Here is a 15,530-nt window from a genome sequence, read left to right as displayed (position 1 = left end):
TTACTGATTTTAATCAGATTAATTGTAAACAGAGATATAACATCTGTTAATGAAACAAGTTAAACTTTATACTTCCTAACTTTGAAAATAAATATATTGGAGAAGTTTAGCATATTAAGAAATAGCTGCATCTATCAAATAGCTTGTTTTTCATGGCTGGACAAAGTGAAGATGGGGGAACCTGTGTTGCAGTTCAATCATTTGGGTTAGATAAAAGTAACGAGACTTCATTTTTCAAAATATATTTTAGCATTAAAAAAAGTTATTGATCTTTATATGTAATACTAGTATTTGCTTTTACTGGGAAAAAAGTAGAATATACAAGAGAGTATAAAACAAAATAAAAAATATTTATAACTTTTAATATTTTAATGTATAATTTTCTGGGCTTTTCCCACCTGTATGTATATACATATATGCAGATACACACATACACTCACACCGCTATGTATTTTAACAAAAACGGAACCATGTTTTATAACCTTTTTCATTTATCAATATATTGTGCATATCTTTCTACGTTAACTACAGAACCATTTTACCAGTATCATGTATAAATATAGCAAAATTTAATTTTGATTGTTTACAATTTTTTACATTGTAAGCAACAATATGAAAATATTAACTCATCTTTGTAAATATTCTCAATCACTTTCTAAGGATATATTTTTGTAAGTGGCATTCCAGGGACAAAATAGTTTCCATATTTTTAAAGCTTTGGATATATATTGTCAAATTGCCCTCCAGTGAAGTTGACCAGTATACATTCAATTAACATTTCTATAAACCATGTATGGCAGTGCTCATTCTAATCAACATTTTATCTTTATTTTTTAATGTTTGCCACTCTGATAGCATAAAAGTACTCTGTACTCATGAGTCCTTAAATCAGACCAGTCTTTAACCAAATAGCATTCTTAATCTTGAAAGTCTTATTATGCAAGAGATAAAAATTCAAGGAATTTAATATTTGAAAATATAAAATTTCAGTTGTTTGTTATAATTGCTTTAGTTGTTCTCAATCCAAGCTGCACAATAGAATTACCTAGAAAACGTAAAAAAAAAAAAAATGAAAAAAAGAAAAGAAAAGAAAAGAAAAAAGCAATGCTTGGGCCTTAACCCAGAACAGTTGAAAACTCATCTCTTGGGGTACACATAGCCTGCACGGTAGTATTCTTTGAAATCACCTTGGTGATCCAGACACACAAAGGATGGGGTAGGAAGGGTAAGAATCACATTCTGTTGAAAAGGAACCCACAATCATTTTTTCATAAATGTCTTCCCCTAAAGAGATGCATTGTTTTATGCAATACATGAATTTGGCAAATATTAGTATAAGCATATGAATTTAATTTTATATCAAAAAATTAAACATGTATATGGCATAATAAATGATATGTTATTGAAAATCTAAAATAATTCAGACATTTTACTGCTGTACTATGCCATCATAAGAAGTTTTATATTCGACCATGTTACCATTAAGTCCTTGTCCAAATACACAGAAATGTTTCCATAGTTATAATAGTTATAACAGAGAAACATAATTTTATATTGTTCTTGTTTTTTCCTAACAGAATAACACAATTTTTTAACTATACAGACTTTGTATTAATATATAACCATGTAGCATATAGATTGACAGTATGATTGAACTCTTCCAATAAAGTTTGGCATTTATATTTTGGTTTTCTCATTATTGTTATATAACACAAGGATGAACATTTTCCTGCATATACTTTCCTACTTTTGAATTTTTCCTTAGGAAAATTTCATTGGCATGACTGTTACGAGAATCAAAAATAGGTAAGGGAAAGGCTTGTAATGTGTAAAAGTGTACAAATAAAAGGAGTTATCATTGCCATCATTATTATTGACATTAGTAGTTGTAGTTAGTAGTGATAATGTGGTAACAGTAGTAAGTATAAATCAGTATATCATCTCTATAGCACAACTTTGCAATTTTTCCAGTTGTCATGTCTGCTTTTATTTTCAAAGCTCTGTTTCATTTAGAGAATTAGATTAAAAACACCCTCTGTTTAAAAATATATAAATATAAAATATTATCATGAAACAATGACTATGTTCACAAAGAATGGGGTAAGAAAATATCAAATGCTGAAGTAGTCGTATGGTATACAATTCCTTAAATATTCAGATTTGTAATAAAACAATCAACACTTTAAACATTTCATTGCCTCTTAAATTTTGCTATTTCTGCGAACAGGTACTGTGCTTTATCTGCCTTTGAAAACCATCTTTTTAAACAAGCTAATAAAAATCTTATTTACCAGTAATCACTACCTGTGGCCTTTTCCTCTAGCTGCAAAATAATAATGACATATTTAAATGTACAGATCACCATTCCTCTAACCATAGTCAGAGTACATTTTCAAAGTACTTTAGCACATATATTGCAAGGCTTTGAATAAAGATTTCCTTAAAGGTTATAATTATTTTTTAATCTTTGTTTTTAAGAGAAACATCCCTATTTAGGATTCAAAAAAGTACCCATTTGGGGACATTATTCTAAAAGTGTTTCATCTAAATATTCTTGCGGAATGACAATAAAGAAAATATAGTTACTCTGGGTGTATTTTTGCATTACATACAAAAAGGTGGTGAATACCACAAGCTTCTTCAACGTAACATATGGATCAAGGTCTGTTTTTTATTTTCTTAAATTTTCAACAAAACAATTCAACAAGTAGGTATACTCCGCTGAACAAAAGGATAGAAATGGTTATACAAAAACAAAAACATAAATGAAATCAAACAAAAACCACTCAACACCCTGCCCTTTCCTGTAGGAACTGAGTTTTGGCAAAGTAATGAACACACAAATCCCCCTGTCTCTCTTTTTCTTCTCTTACATATACAGTTATTGAGAGTTTATTATGAACCAGGAAATTTTAAAGCTCTTCATATAGGTAGTGTAACTATAATGCAATCACTATGTTAAGAGCTATAATAGGTATATAACGGGATAATGGTAAAACTGAAGGTGTCAGGGAAAACTGAGTGGTAACATTCAGTTTGGGATTTGAAAGTGGAAAAGGAGATACAAAGAGCTTCTAAGTAAAAGCAAAGTAGTTTTTCAAAAGACAAAGAGGTAATAAAGTACATGGAGGGTAATAGAGTCGTATGTATCCTCGAAACAAATATATATGACTGAAAATAGCATATGCTGCTTCCCTACACACTCTGCCCACCCCCCACCAAATGGTTAAATGTGTTGCCTTAGACAAGCAGTGAAAAAATCCAAATCATCTTTCTAAACCATTAAAGGCAAGGACCACTTCTTATTTCCCTCTGTATTTTCAAGACCTAACACAGTCTCTAACACATGGTTGGCATTCAAAAAATGTGTCTTGGTTGAATGAATCTATTAAGATCATAAAACTTGCACTCTATTTCTAGAAATCAGGTCATTTGCGTTTGATGCTGTGTGTGTGGCATGGGTGTATGTGAATAAAGGGAGAGAATACTACCCATTTGTGGAGAAAGTAAAAACCAACTCTCCAGTCTACTGGTCCAATGCCAGGAGATAAGGGATGTTGGAAAGGAGCTGGCTGGAAGGAGATGGCAAGTTACTTTAGAAGGCTCCCAGGTGTTCCGGGGAGTTAAAAATCATCTTATGGAGAAAGAGGTCCATCACAAAGTACTCTGAGTTCTTAGTCACTCTTCAATGCTTGGGGTCATTCAGAGGACCCTGAATTTTTATAGTTGGAGAGAAAATGGAGATTGCTCATTTCTGAAGCACTTAATCTTGAATAGGCACTCTGGTGAACTCACTTCATAGTTCTGCATAAAAACCTTCTGGTCTGTTGAGCCATGTGGGGGAAAATATTTTCTTTCCTGCCTTTTTCCTTCTTTCCTTCCTTCCTTCTTCCATCCCTCCTTTCTCCACTCTCTCCCTCCCTTCCTTCTCTTTTTTTTAGTGCTTAATCTAATGAAAGGTACAGTTAGAGTTTTTGCAAAAGCAAACTATTCACTAACTATTCAGCAGTTAACCAAAAGGCAGCTGGGGAGCCTGGAAAAAGTAAGTTGGAGAAGTCCTTTAATTGGAAAAAGTAATTATTTCTTAGCAGCCAGCAGCACCAAGAACTGCCATAATTTCTTTTTTCATTCTCTGTTGCTTTTAAAGAGGTAGAACAGGAGACTGGAAAGCCACCCAAATAAACTTTCCTGGTGCGAGATCACATGCCTAGACCCCCAGAGACTGAGAGAAGAAACCAGTGGTAGATCTGCCGAGTGGGGTAGATTTTCAGATACGAACAGTACTCTTTGCACACACATATAATTTATGATTTGTGTGAGTGTACATGTACACAGAAACAGCATCAGTAAATTAAAAAACAATTTTTATGGTTATTTTCCTACGATTACTAATTTTCATTCTTGAGAAGTTTTCTCTGCCTCGTTAAAAAAAATTGTTTTTCAAAACAAAGGTAATATCTACCTATTTAGATTGCTCTTCTTTATTGCCAATATTCTTTGGAAAAATAATTCATATTATGCTAAACTCTTCTATGGATGGATCTTAACTATTAATAATATTGTTGTACGTGTCTTTGTATGTGTACAAGAGGGCATAGAGATCACAACAAATGGACCAATAAGGTGTTTTTAAAATGTTATTACATCAGTTTAATCTATATTTCCAATTTTGAATGAATACTACTTTATGCTAGAAAACATTTTCTACATTGATATGCCGAAATACTGATTTATCCATAAAGTTCAACAACCTAAGAAAAGAGTCATATAGAAGGAATTTCTTCGCCATTTGACCTTTATCATTTGCTTTGACAAGTATACTTTAATTGCAAACAGAGTCAATGGCAATCCTTAATAAAAATAATAAATGCTTCTGGAGACAAGAGAAAAATATCATGCCCTAGTGAGTCTAAGAAATATAATTCACTTTTCAATCCAATGGAAATAATAAAATTTTCTCCTCTACATTTAAAGGATTGATTAAAAATAAATTGAAAAATAACTTTTAAGAGAAATCTAGATCTTCCAAGACATTATTTCTCCAAGCCTCAGTAATGGCATAGTAATAAGTATTTACAAAATTATATCGATCTCTATCCTTGTGCTTCAGAACCTGCTGTAACTCCTAGATCCCCTTTACAGGAAGTAGGCAGAAAGCTTTAGGGACTACAGATGCTCCTTGACTTACAATGGGGTTGTATCCCAATAAACACATCGTTCAGAATATTGTAAATCAAAAATAAATTTAATACACCTAACCCACTGAACATCATAGCTTAGCTTAGCCTACCTTACATGTGCTCAGAACACTTACATTAGCCTACAGTTGGGCAAAATCATCTAACGCAAAGCTTATAATAATGTGTTGACTATCTCACGTAATTTATTGACTACAGTATGCAAAAAACACTGGCAACACAGTACACTGTAGAGTATCAGTGTTTACTCGTGATTGTGTGGCTGATTGGTAGCTGTGGCTTGTTGCCCAGCTTCTAGAGAGTACCATATTGTATATCATTAGCCTGGGAAAAAAAATCAAAATTCAAAATTCAAAGTATAGTTTCTACTGAATACATGTCACTTTTGCACCATTGTAAAGTTGAAAAATCATAGGTCGAACAATCATAAGATAGAACTGTTGCAGCCGCCGTTTGTTCTCTACAAGGAAAGGAGAGGGATTCAAAACCAAAGCACTCAGGAGGAGAGGAGAAAGGAATCCATGGCAGTCTCTGGCTTGGTAGGATTTCTGTGGTCTGAATATGCTAATCTAGATTATTAATATAATTGACTTTGTATCTTCTCATTGCATACTATTTTATCTGCAGTGCTAAAATGATGCTTAGTATATACTAGGTGCTCAATAAATATTTGCTGAGTTAATTACCTCATGACTATTCATGTTTAGACCTATGTAGAGTTACAAAATCAATTTAGTATGCCCCAACCAGTATATTTAGATAAATGAAATAGAAAAGGAAAAATAGTACAGTGCATAGCTAGGGTATTATTTTGTGGAAACTGCTTCTGTTAACTTATCTACATGAGTGCTGGATCATGTTCTGTTAGTGGGTGATGGAATCATTTCAGTGAGTCATGACTTGTCATAAAAGAAATACAAGATAGAATTAGATAGAATGGGATGGAAAATATCGGTGTTTATCACATGTAATAGGTATTTTTCCAGGAAATTTTTATTTGTTAAACATTAAAAATATATCTCTAGTGGCTTGTAATGAAAGTTAATTTTTACTGTGGGAAGAAGTAAAAATTAGTTTGAAAAACATTGCTTTAGGATCAGGGCTTTCAGTTGCTCAACTTTATGGGGGATGGTCTAGGGAGCTGTGCTCCAGGAAGCGTTTTTATCAGACTGTGGTGTGGGAGGTGTCTCTGTGCAGTTGTGCAGCACAGGAGCCCGGCTCTAGGGTTTCTGTGACAAATACTCCCCCTCAGACCTGTACCCACGAGTCTCAGAAAGGTATTCCAAACTTCCCTGGACTAGCTCCTACCCTAGCAGTATCTTGGCAACTCCTTCAGAATTCTGTGTACTTCCATTTTTAATCTGTAAAACGGTGTTGTTACTTTGAATTTGCAGGAAGTATAATTCTTAGAAAATATTTTTTACTCTACTCTTTGCTTGGTTGGCATTAATGTTGGATTAAGTTCCTAGAAGGTAAGAATTTTAAGATTTGATTAATTTAGTACTACATGCATGTGAAAGTGAAATCTATTTTGATGACACCATAGAAATATTTTTAAGTGTTACTTTTAATGAGTCGAATTTTTGCAGAGTTAACATTACTGCCTAGAATTTGGATACTTTCAGAAGCTGCTTTACTGTTTTCAGACCACTTGATGTTAGTAAATAGTAGCTTAGGCATCTTCTAGAGAGTTGAAGGATTTCTAATGGCTTTTAAGTGAGCTTAGTGTATATTGCAAGGGAATAAAATTCTCCCAATTTGCACACTGGGACAATTTTATTCTTGAAAGGTATAAAATAGATTATTGAATCAGCAAACATATCACACCACTCTGATTTCTGTTATCACCTTTGATTACACAGACTCAATGTCTACAGTCAAACATATTTTAACTTTTTTTTTTTTGTACACAAGGCAACATTAAACCTGGAATGTGTAAGCAAAACAAATGGTGTAACCCTGATATTCAGAAACCTTCTTAAACAGCAAGACATTCTCTGTTATAAAAGTAACGGACAGCAAAGAAGAAATGGCTCAATTTGCAAAAATTTAACCAGAAGTACAGACATAGATTTTCATCACACAATCAGGAATTTAATATAGTTTTGGTATTTGGTTAAAAATAAGAGCAGAGGGCAACTTTTAACCTAGAGGCCTTGTGCATCGGATGAGGGATAAAATCTGGGCATTTATAAATTTGGGTGGAAACACTTTCAATAGCAACTATTAATTCAGTCACAACCTTAAAAAAGCCCCTGCCTTGCTTCACTCTACATTAGTCTATATAAGATTAGAAGATTATGTCTACACGAACTTTCCATATCCTGAGAGGGCTAACTTATATAGTACAATCCAGCCTTGAGCATTTTTATCCCATAATCTTTTTTGAACCTGTAACCTCAAATGTAGGGAAATGACAATTTCCCTCTCTTTTCTTTCTGGCATGTTCTGAGAATAAATACATAGAACAAAAAACCAAGCTCATTACTTTGCAGCCCTTTACCCGAAGTGTTCTTTTGTGGTCTCTATTTTGTTTTCTTATACCTACCATATTAATGGCTGTTCTGAGTTTCAAGCAAATATATTTTGTGCTGAAATAAAACACTTTTTTTTCCAGTTAAAAAAATATATTTAAATATCCATGAACATATATTTATTTGTAGATTTATACGCTTGTTAGTCAATGTATATTTTTAAAAGTTAAGGCAAATAAATGTTTGAATTATTTTCTCTTCTGATACAAACTCATAGTCTGCCCCTTCAGAAAATATTTTCATGTGCTTTGAAGAATTGATTAAATGTTATTATTAGGAAAATATAGGATATAAAAAGCATTTAAAGTGAAAAAGTTATATTTAATGACTTTATATTGGAGGAAGGTAAGATTCGGTTAAGTTAGCAGAATAGTTAAATCTCTTTGTTCCTTTGAAAAACCATAGGGCCATGGGAACAACGGGTTGTGATGTGGACAGTGACAGTGCTAGGTACTCTGCAGAGGCCCGGATTACTGGAATGTGTGTTTTTGTCTATGGGCAGCAGACAGGCAGCAGTCAGAGGCCTGAAGAGGCATGGGCCTGATGAAATTTGCCAGTCAAAGGCATTTGATTTTGGATTCCTCTCCAAAGCAAAACACCACAGGACATGTGGTAGAACTACTTAAATGTTGAAACTTGTGTCTCCTTGTAAAGTCAAAGTTGCTTTCACAGTATACTACTGATGGATTTCAGCAGTTTGAGTGTTTGGATTGAGATCAGGAATTTTGGATTGGTTGTCTGATCTACCAGTGCTTTGCTTTACAACTTGAGGAATGTCACCAAGTACTCTACTGGTCAGTTTCTGTTATGTAGAAATATTAAACTTTACTTGTAATTTGATATCCGAAAAGCTAATAGAAACTTGTAAACTTTAAAATATAAGTGTTTAGAGACCTTTAGTAGAAAGGTAATTTCAAAACTCCAAATAGAATTGATAAAGCCTTAATAGTCTTAAGTTTTAGAAATGTTTCCTAAGCATTTCATATCTTTTACCTGTTTTTTTTAAAAACTATCTTTGCCTCCAATTCCCATACTTGAGTATATCTCATGGAATTCATTTATAGGCCTAAAAAATTAATATTTGGGGTTGTTTATGATAGAAAAACTTGATTTAAAAGAAGTTTTTGAAAATAAATTACCAATTGATGAAGTGTTTTCAGAGCAAGTGATTCATCTTGATTGATGTCTTAATGTAACATTTTGAGCTGCTGCTTCAGAAAGTGAAAAAAAGGCACTGGATTGAGCAGGTCTCTTGAGTTCTGTCCAGGCTCTGTTACCACAGAGCAGAGTGGCCCATGTTACCAGTGAGTCTCTGTCACCTTCACCGTGCTATCATGCTTGGAACGGCAAGAGTATCATCCACATAGCAGCTTCTTTCAAGTCTACTGACAGCGTCACCCACTAAAAACCCATTCTTATCTGAGTAAGTGAGGTGATATCAATTCATCAAAATAAAGGTCACCAAATGTGATTCACAAATGAGGGGTAGTTCTCTTGATATTTTGGACATTTCATCTGCATTGACACAAACATTCTAATCTTTGTACACTATAATATCAGAGTCCAAAGAGCGAAGGCCAAAATAACTGACTTGTTTAAAGTGCATCAAAAGTTTACAAATGTGGCTTCTAACATGCATCAATGTGCTTCAATTCATTACCCGTTGATATTTTAAAAGATGTTAAAAGTGAAGAATATTTTTGACCATACAATGTTTCCAATGAAGAACTTATGCAGCTGGGAAGAAAATGGATTTTAGAATCAGATGAACCTAAGTTCAAATCCTAATTTAGTTAGGAATGATCTTGGACAGTTATTTAAGTTCTCTAAAGCTCAGTTTACTCATCTTGCAATGGGGATAAGAATACCTTACACTCGGAAAAACTGCATAAATTAGAAATAATATAGGTAAATCACCTGGCACATTAATAGGTACTCAATAATAGCCACAAGCAATATTGGAAGAATAAAATGTGCTTTTCTTCTAATTTCTTACTGGTATGCTAGGAATACTTAGCAAAACTTACAAGGATAGCTGTGACCATTTCTGCTGCCTGACTCTGAATGCCCAGCCTTGGTGCTTATTTGATGGATGAATAAATGTCAGTGTAAGTAAATATTTAGGTTAAGTAATTACAATGACAGAATGTTCAGTGACACAGTTCACTACATACCAAAAAGGAAAACGGCGTTGGAGACCTCTTCAATATTCAGCTCATTAAAAGTTATATTAATTACAAATCTACCCATTTTCATAACCAGCTACACATCAGAGCTATGTATATTAATTAGCATTTAGTTTTATTAAGTTTACTATTTTAAAAATTCTCATTGACCTAGGTTTTTATCAAGCATATACTTTCTGTTAGCTTACACTTGACGGTCACATCCATATCATTACTAGACATTTATTCTTGTCCCTTTTAGCTATTTATATGCTAACACTTTTCTCGTATTAATAAATTTTCAACCTGTGTGTTTTGACACTCCCAAACCTGGCAATCCAGATCCAATGTTTTACAGAGATGCATGGAACAAGAAAATACATGTTCAAGACTATATAAAATAAGTCTAAACTTGACAATAAACAAGAATATAAATAAATGTTGGTCTTTTCCATTATAGATCAATTTAAATACATCATTAATAAAATACATACACTTTGCAATATGAACTAACACCTGAAATAAAGTAAGTTGAGGTAAGGGGTACCAAACGTAAAGATATAATACAATGAGACTAATACTGTCTCATCTAAATGATTGAAGGTGTACTTAATAAATATGGTAAATTTTTAAATAGTGACTAATTTTATGTAACTTTAATCTGCTAAATCATAAGATTAAATGTTCATTTGTGTAAACTTATCTAAATTATCTAAAAAGAAATATGAGTCTACTGAAAAGTTGGAAGCCCATTTGGAATATGTATCCTGTTAAACACATAAAAAATATTTTCATGAAATTCCTTAGACTAAAAAATATCAAGAAGGCACTGATGATTTCAATTATCTTCTCCACCTTATATTCTTTTTAACACAAGAGGTCAGTGAATAAAGAGTTCTTCTTTAAATACTAACATCAAAACATAACACATAACACAAGTTGTGGAGGGTGGCAGGTATAAGTAGTAACACCAGGAAGGAAAACACTTGATTTTACTAACAGCAACAAAGACATGTAGGTTATAATGCTTTTCTAGCATGGTGGTATAATACAGTCTATACATATCTGTACAATAGCTTATTATTAAGAGCCTCAGCAGTTTTCTCATTTCCAGTAACAATCTGGTTTCTAAAGCCCACTGTTTTCATATTTGAATAATATTGTCTCCACAATCATCTTTTATTTCCTCCCTGTCATTTCTCACAAATCTCCCAAATCATTAGTGTTGGGTTTTAGATATTCTTTCTAATGTTTTCATGGTCAAATTTTCTGATGTCTCAATGCATTTATCTCTTTAGTGCTTCTTTACAGCTTTTTAAAAAATAACAATTTGAGGATTCTATTGCACGAAATACAGTTTTTTCTAATGTGTCTACTTTTAAATAAATTTGTCTCATTCATTAATAGTGAAGAGATACAATAAATTTGAGTTCAAAACCTTAATGTCAACATTAAAAATAATAGTTTAGTTCTACAAGAAAACTGTAAAACAATTTCAAGATCAAAAATTCTGGAAATCAGGTTTTCAAGCCTCTTTTTTTTATTAGAAAACTTAAATTATTACCCTTTTAAAAAAGGGATTAGCCAATATCCATTTTGGAATTTTTTCAAACAAATTATAATAAGGGATAGCAACCTAGGAAAAGAAAACACATTAGAAGACAGCTTTCTACTTCACACAACTTCTAGTTACCTTTCCCTGTCCATTCGCCTATTTCTGGTCAGCAGCAAGAACAGAAAATTCATTTATTTTTGCCTTTTTTGGGCTTTTCAAGATGAGCTCCATTTCCTGAATACAAACAAAAGCTGGGGGAAACGGCTTTTATACTGGCATAGACCAAGTACATGTCTCATGAACTAGGAACCCTGCCTTCTATGGCTTCTTTCGTAGTTTAGAGTCCAATGGTTACATGACCAACTAAAAGTCAAACATTATTCAAAATGACACAGATTGACAAGAAATAACACATGGAATCTCCTTGGCTATTTTTGTCTAATAGACAAATCTCTAGCATTCTGTAAATAAAATTATAAATACTAAAGAAGCGATGAGAATTTCACAATGGGGGAAAGAAAGGATCATTTCTTATCGTAATAAATACTTTGGTACAAATTTTAAAAAACATAGAAAAGTTTAGTACCTTTGGGTACTTTTTTCCAATAAAACCATACCTGCTTCAGAACTTGTTTGATTATAGCTGCTAACAATGCTGTTTGGTATCACTGGAGTGGAGGACGCTGAAATTCTTGACTGAGGTGCATTGGGATGTAATGAATTTCCTAAAGCCATGCCTGACTGACTGAGCATCCCACAGTTCCCGCTAGCCTGAATGTGATTTACTAAACCTGCGAGGTGGTGGTTTGGGATTGGACTGTTACTGTGAACAAAGTTAGTGTTTGCATTGTGGCAGTGCACGGCTTCCCCTCTTAAAGGTATGTTCTGTGTCAGTGAATTCTGAAGAACACTGGAGTTCATACTGGGATCTGTAAAATGCAGCTGGTTAGCAGAGCAAGGCAAAGCAGTATTTGAGGCCCCACAACCCGGGGCACTATTGCTACTCAAGTGAGAGCTCTGACAACTCATAGACTGTAGTAACTGAGACATTGAACTGATGGGAAACGAACCCTGACCTTGCTTCCTTAGCAAGTCGGGTCCAGGTTTAGGAACTGCAGAACTATCCATTTGAGACTGTCTGAGCAAACTCAACACTGTGGTAGGTGGCTGTTTTCTTTTCCGCAATGAGTCTTTTTGCTGAGACATCAGCTTATCTCTTAGTGCTGCTCGACCACTTTGCCCTTCACCTGTTGGGAGAAGCATGTTGGCAGTAGGAGGGAACATGGTGTTTAAAGTGCTATGTCCTTCAGTGTTGCCACTGCCAGCAACAGCTCCAGAATTGCTACTGCTGCTACTGTTGTTACTAGCAAGTTTGTTTTGATTTGCTAGCTGTGCTTTGGCTGCTGCTGAGAGTAAACTACTTGCTGGAAAGGAGGCAGCATTGTGCTGGTTCAAGATCTGATTTAAAGGCATTCCCAGCAAACCAGGCTGACTCTTTACAGAACCACTTCCGGCAGATGCAGTAGGAAAAGCTGCACTGCTTTGGGTATTTAGTACATTACTCATTCCAGCAATTAATGGGTTAGGGAGATCCTTGTACTGATGATGTCCATCGGACTTGGTAGAAGGGCTTGATGGCATTGATGGTCGTGGGGACCCTATTGTTGACCTTGGTGACCTGGGTGGAACCTTAATACCACTACAAGTGGCCTGAGGTCCTAGAGGTGGCATCATGAAATTTCCGTGATCTGATGATGTGGAAGATGAGCGTGATCTTTGGGGTGATGCCTCAATCCTTCCGATTCCAGCCCCCATCATGTGCACTGGGGATGTCACTGGAGAAGGGGACAGGGAGGTTGAAGCTGAGTGCTGAACTCTTTGTACGTGACTCCCATGATTCATGTGACCAGGTTTTACGGTTGGCAAAGGGAGATTACTTGGCAAAGGAACAACAGCAGGAGGCATGCTTACATTCATCACAGGTACCTGAGAGTGGACATTTGAATGGAAACTAGTTGGATTAATGATAACAGGGTTCTGATTCACCGGTTTACTAGGAATAGGGTCAAGAATGCCAAGTGGATCTTTCTCAGATGTTAATGGCTTTTTCTGAAGAGCACAAGAAGGTGGAGGAGGGGGAGGTGGGGCTTGGGGCGGTTTGTGGTGGAACATTGCTCGTGGTACTTCCATGTTAGTTGAAAAATTACACATTGGTTTTTTCATTACTGGACTCTTTGTAGTCAAGGTTGGGGAAAGAGGTATATTAGTCCTTCCAGCCATTGCACAGGATGACTGTATAGGAGAACCATGTAGCATTACTGAAGGTGGAGAAAGAGGCGTCCTATTCAGGTGAATAGGACTAGAATTGGGAGCTCCATGAAAACCAGGATTATTTCTTGTGAAAACATCAGGGCTTCCAAGTGGGTCAGTCCTTGGCGAGATCGAGCCATCTCCATATATCTGGGACCCTGACGACGCTGGGCTGGGCAGGCCTCCATGGCTGCCACGAAATGGAGATTTCTGTCCGTGTTCACTGCTGCCCAATCTCTGCCGGGGGTAGACAGGGTGGAGTTCTTGTTGCTGGCTTCCAGGCAGTTCTTGTACATACAGTCTTCCCATGGCGTTTGATGATCCAATCATTAACTTGAAAGGATTCTTACATTCGGGCATTATGGAATTTGTAATTCCTTCATGAGACTTATTTCTTACAGATCTTGGAGTTGCTGCCCTTGAAGGTACTACTGGAGTTGCATCTGGTGTGAAAGAGAAAAGAAAATTCTGTTAGTAGTCTCAGTTCTTTTGCGTTTGGGGTGGGTGGGGCAGGGGGTGGGAAGTAAAGGAGGAAATGAAGAAGGGAAGGTATTTGGAAATAGAAATTTGCAAACAGAAGCTGTGCTTCCATGCGAGTAGAAGTTCTGCATTCTACATTAAACTTTGATTTAAAAAATGCACATTATTCTCCCTTAACTAAGGTTCTCAATAACTGCTCATTATGCTTGTTTTCCTCTTATCTGTTGAGGAAGGATGAGGATCTAAATCAGTTCATACTGACATTAGCCATTATAATAATATTTAGAATATGCAAAATCAAGATTGACAGTCCAGATGGAAATGGTGATGCTACTATCTCACTGGATTTGATTTTTTTAGAAACACGGTTACAAGAGAAAATTATAATCTCCATGGCATAATATTTTCTTGGGTGATTTAAATGAATCACCATTTTCACCAGAAAATGTGTTACCCTATTAATGATTCTGTTACCTTACTGAAACCTCCTCAGGACAGCTACAGAAATGCCTCCTTATCCCAACATTTTCACCATGAGAGTAAAAGAGTCTTAATTTTTGTGAATTAAGTGGATGGGATTCAGAATCTTTTATAATGGGAGTGATAACAACAGTAAATGCAGTAATGCTGCAATCACGCCTAGTTTCCGATCAAGTCTGTAATACTGCAGTTTCTTTGCCGTTAATCAGGCATTACTGGTAAAAACAGCTTTAGTCAGCCAACTTAGGTAAAAGACTGCAATTCTTATATTAGGATAGAATTCCTATGCAAAATTTAATCAGAGTGTTAAATCTTCAGGACTAGGTTCTGAGTATTCTCCTTTTACAGAGTGCATTGCTCCCTCACTGGTGTTTCAGAATGTCTTCAGTTCCTTTGGAGAACAGACAGAATCCAAGTAACAAAAGCGAGCTGGCTCATTGGACAGAATTTCCACTATATCTTGTCAGAATTTGGGTTTAAGTTTTTTAAGCCCCTAAAAATGTTTATTTTATAAAGTTGTGCCTTCTAAAACAGGGATTGCAAATAAAATTAGTTTCATATGCCAATTCCCATTAACTGGTGGTGGCTGCTTAGAGAGCTATGTTGAAAAGGATACTGAGCTTTAGCTGGGCTCCAGGAGAAAATGCCGCTGAGTCTATTACAGGCACAGGAGATGAGAGTGGTACCATTCATAGTGAGTATGGCCATTCCTATTCTGAGGCTTAAAATATATTGGCAAGCATACTTGGATTCATTTGCAATCAGAGGTATATTTACTTAAATGCATAATTGCAAATTTAAGATAAAT

The 15,530-nt window shown here is 35.0% G+C and overlaps 1 protein-coding gene across 9 annotated transcripts in view; it reads right to left on the bottom strand.

Annotated features, from left to right (window-relative positions):
* MBD5 (methyl-CpG binding domain protein 5) overlaps positions 1-15,530 on the bottom strand; it is a 369,565-nt gene that overhangs the window by 31,492 nt on the left and 322,543 nt on the right. For all 9 annotated transcript variants that reach the window (XR_005651314.1, XR_005651315.1, XR_005651316.1 and 6 more), the window contains one exon: positions 12,070-14,205. Coding sequence is in view for 6 of the 9 variants with exons in the window: in XM_039855722.1 (XP_039711656.1) it covers positions 12,070-14,205 (2,136 nt within the window). In the remaining 3 variants the exon portion in view is untranslated. The remainder of the gene's footprint in view (positions 1-12,069; positions 14,206-15,530) is intronic.

This window comes from Pteropus medius, unplaced genomic scaffold (assembly GCF_902729225.1).
Source record: "Pteropus medius unplaced genomic scaffold, Ma_sr-lr_union100, whole genome shotgun sequence".
Taxonomy (NCBI): domain Eukaryota; kingdom Metazoa; phylum Chordata; class Mammalia; order Chiroptera; family Pteropodidae; genus Pteropus; species Pteropus medius.
This window is presented reverse-complemented; position numbering and strand designations above follow the sequence as displayed.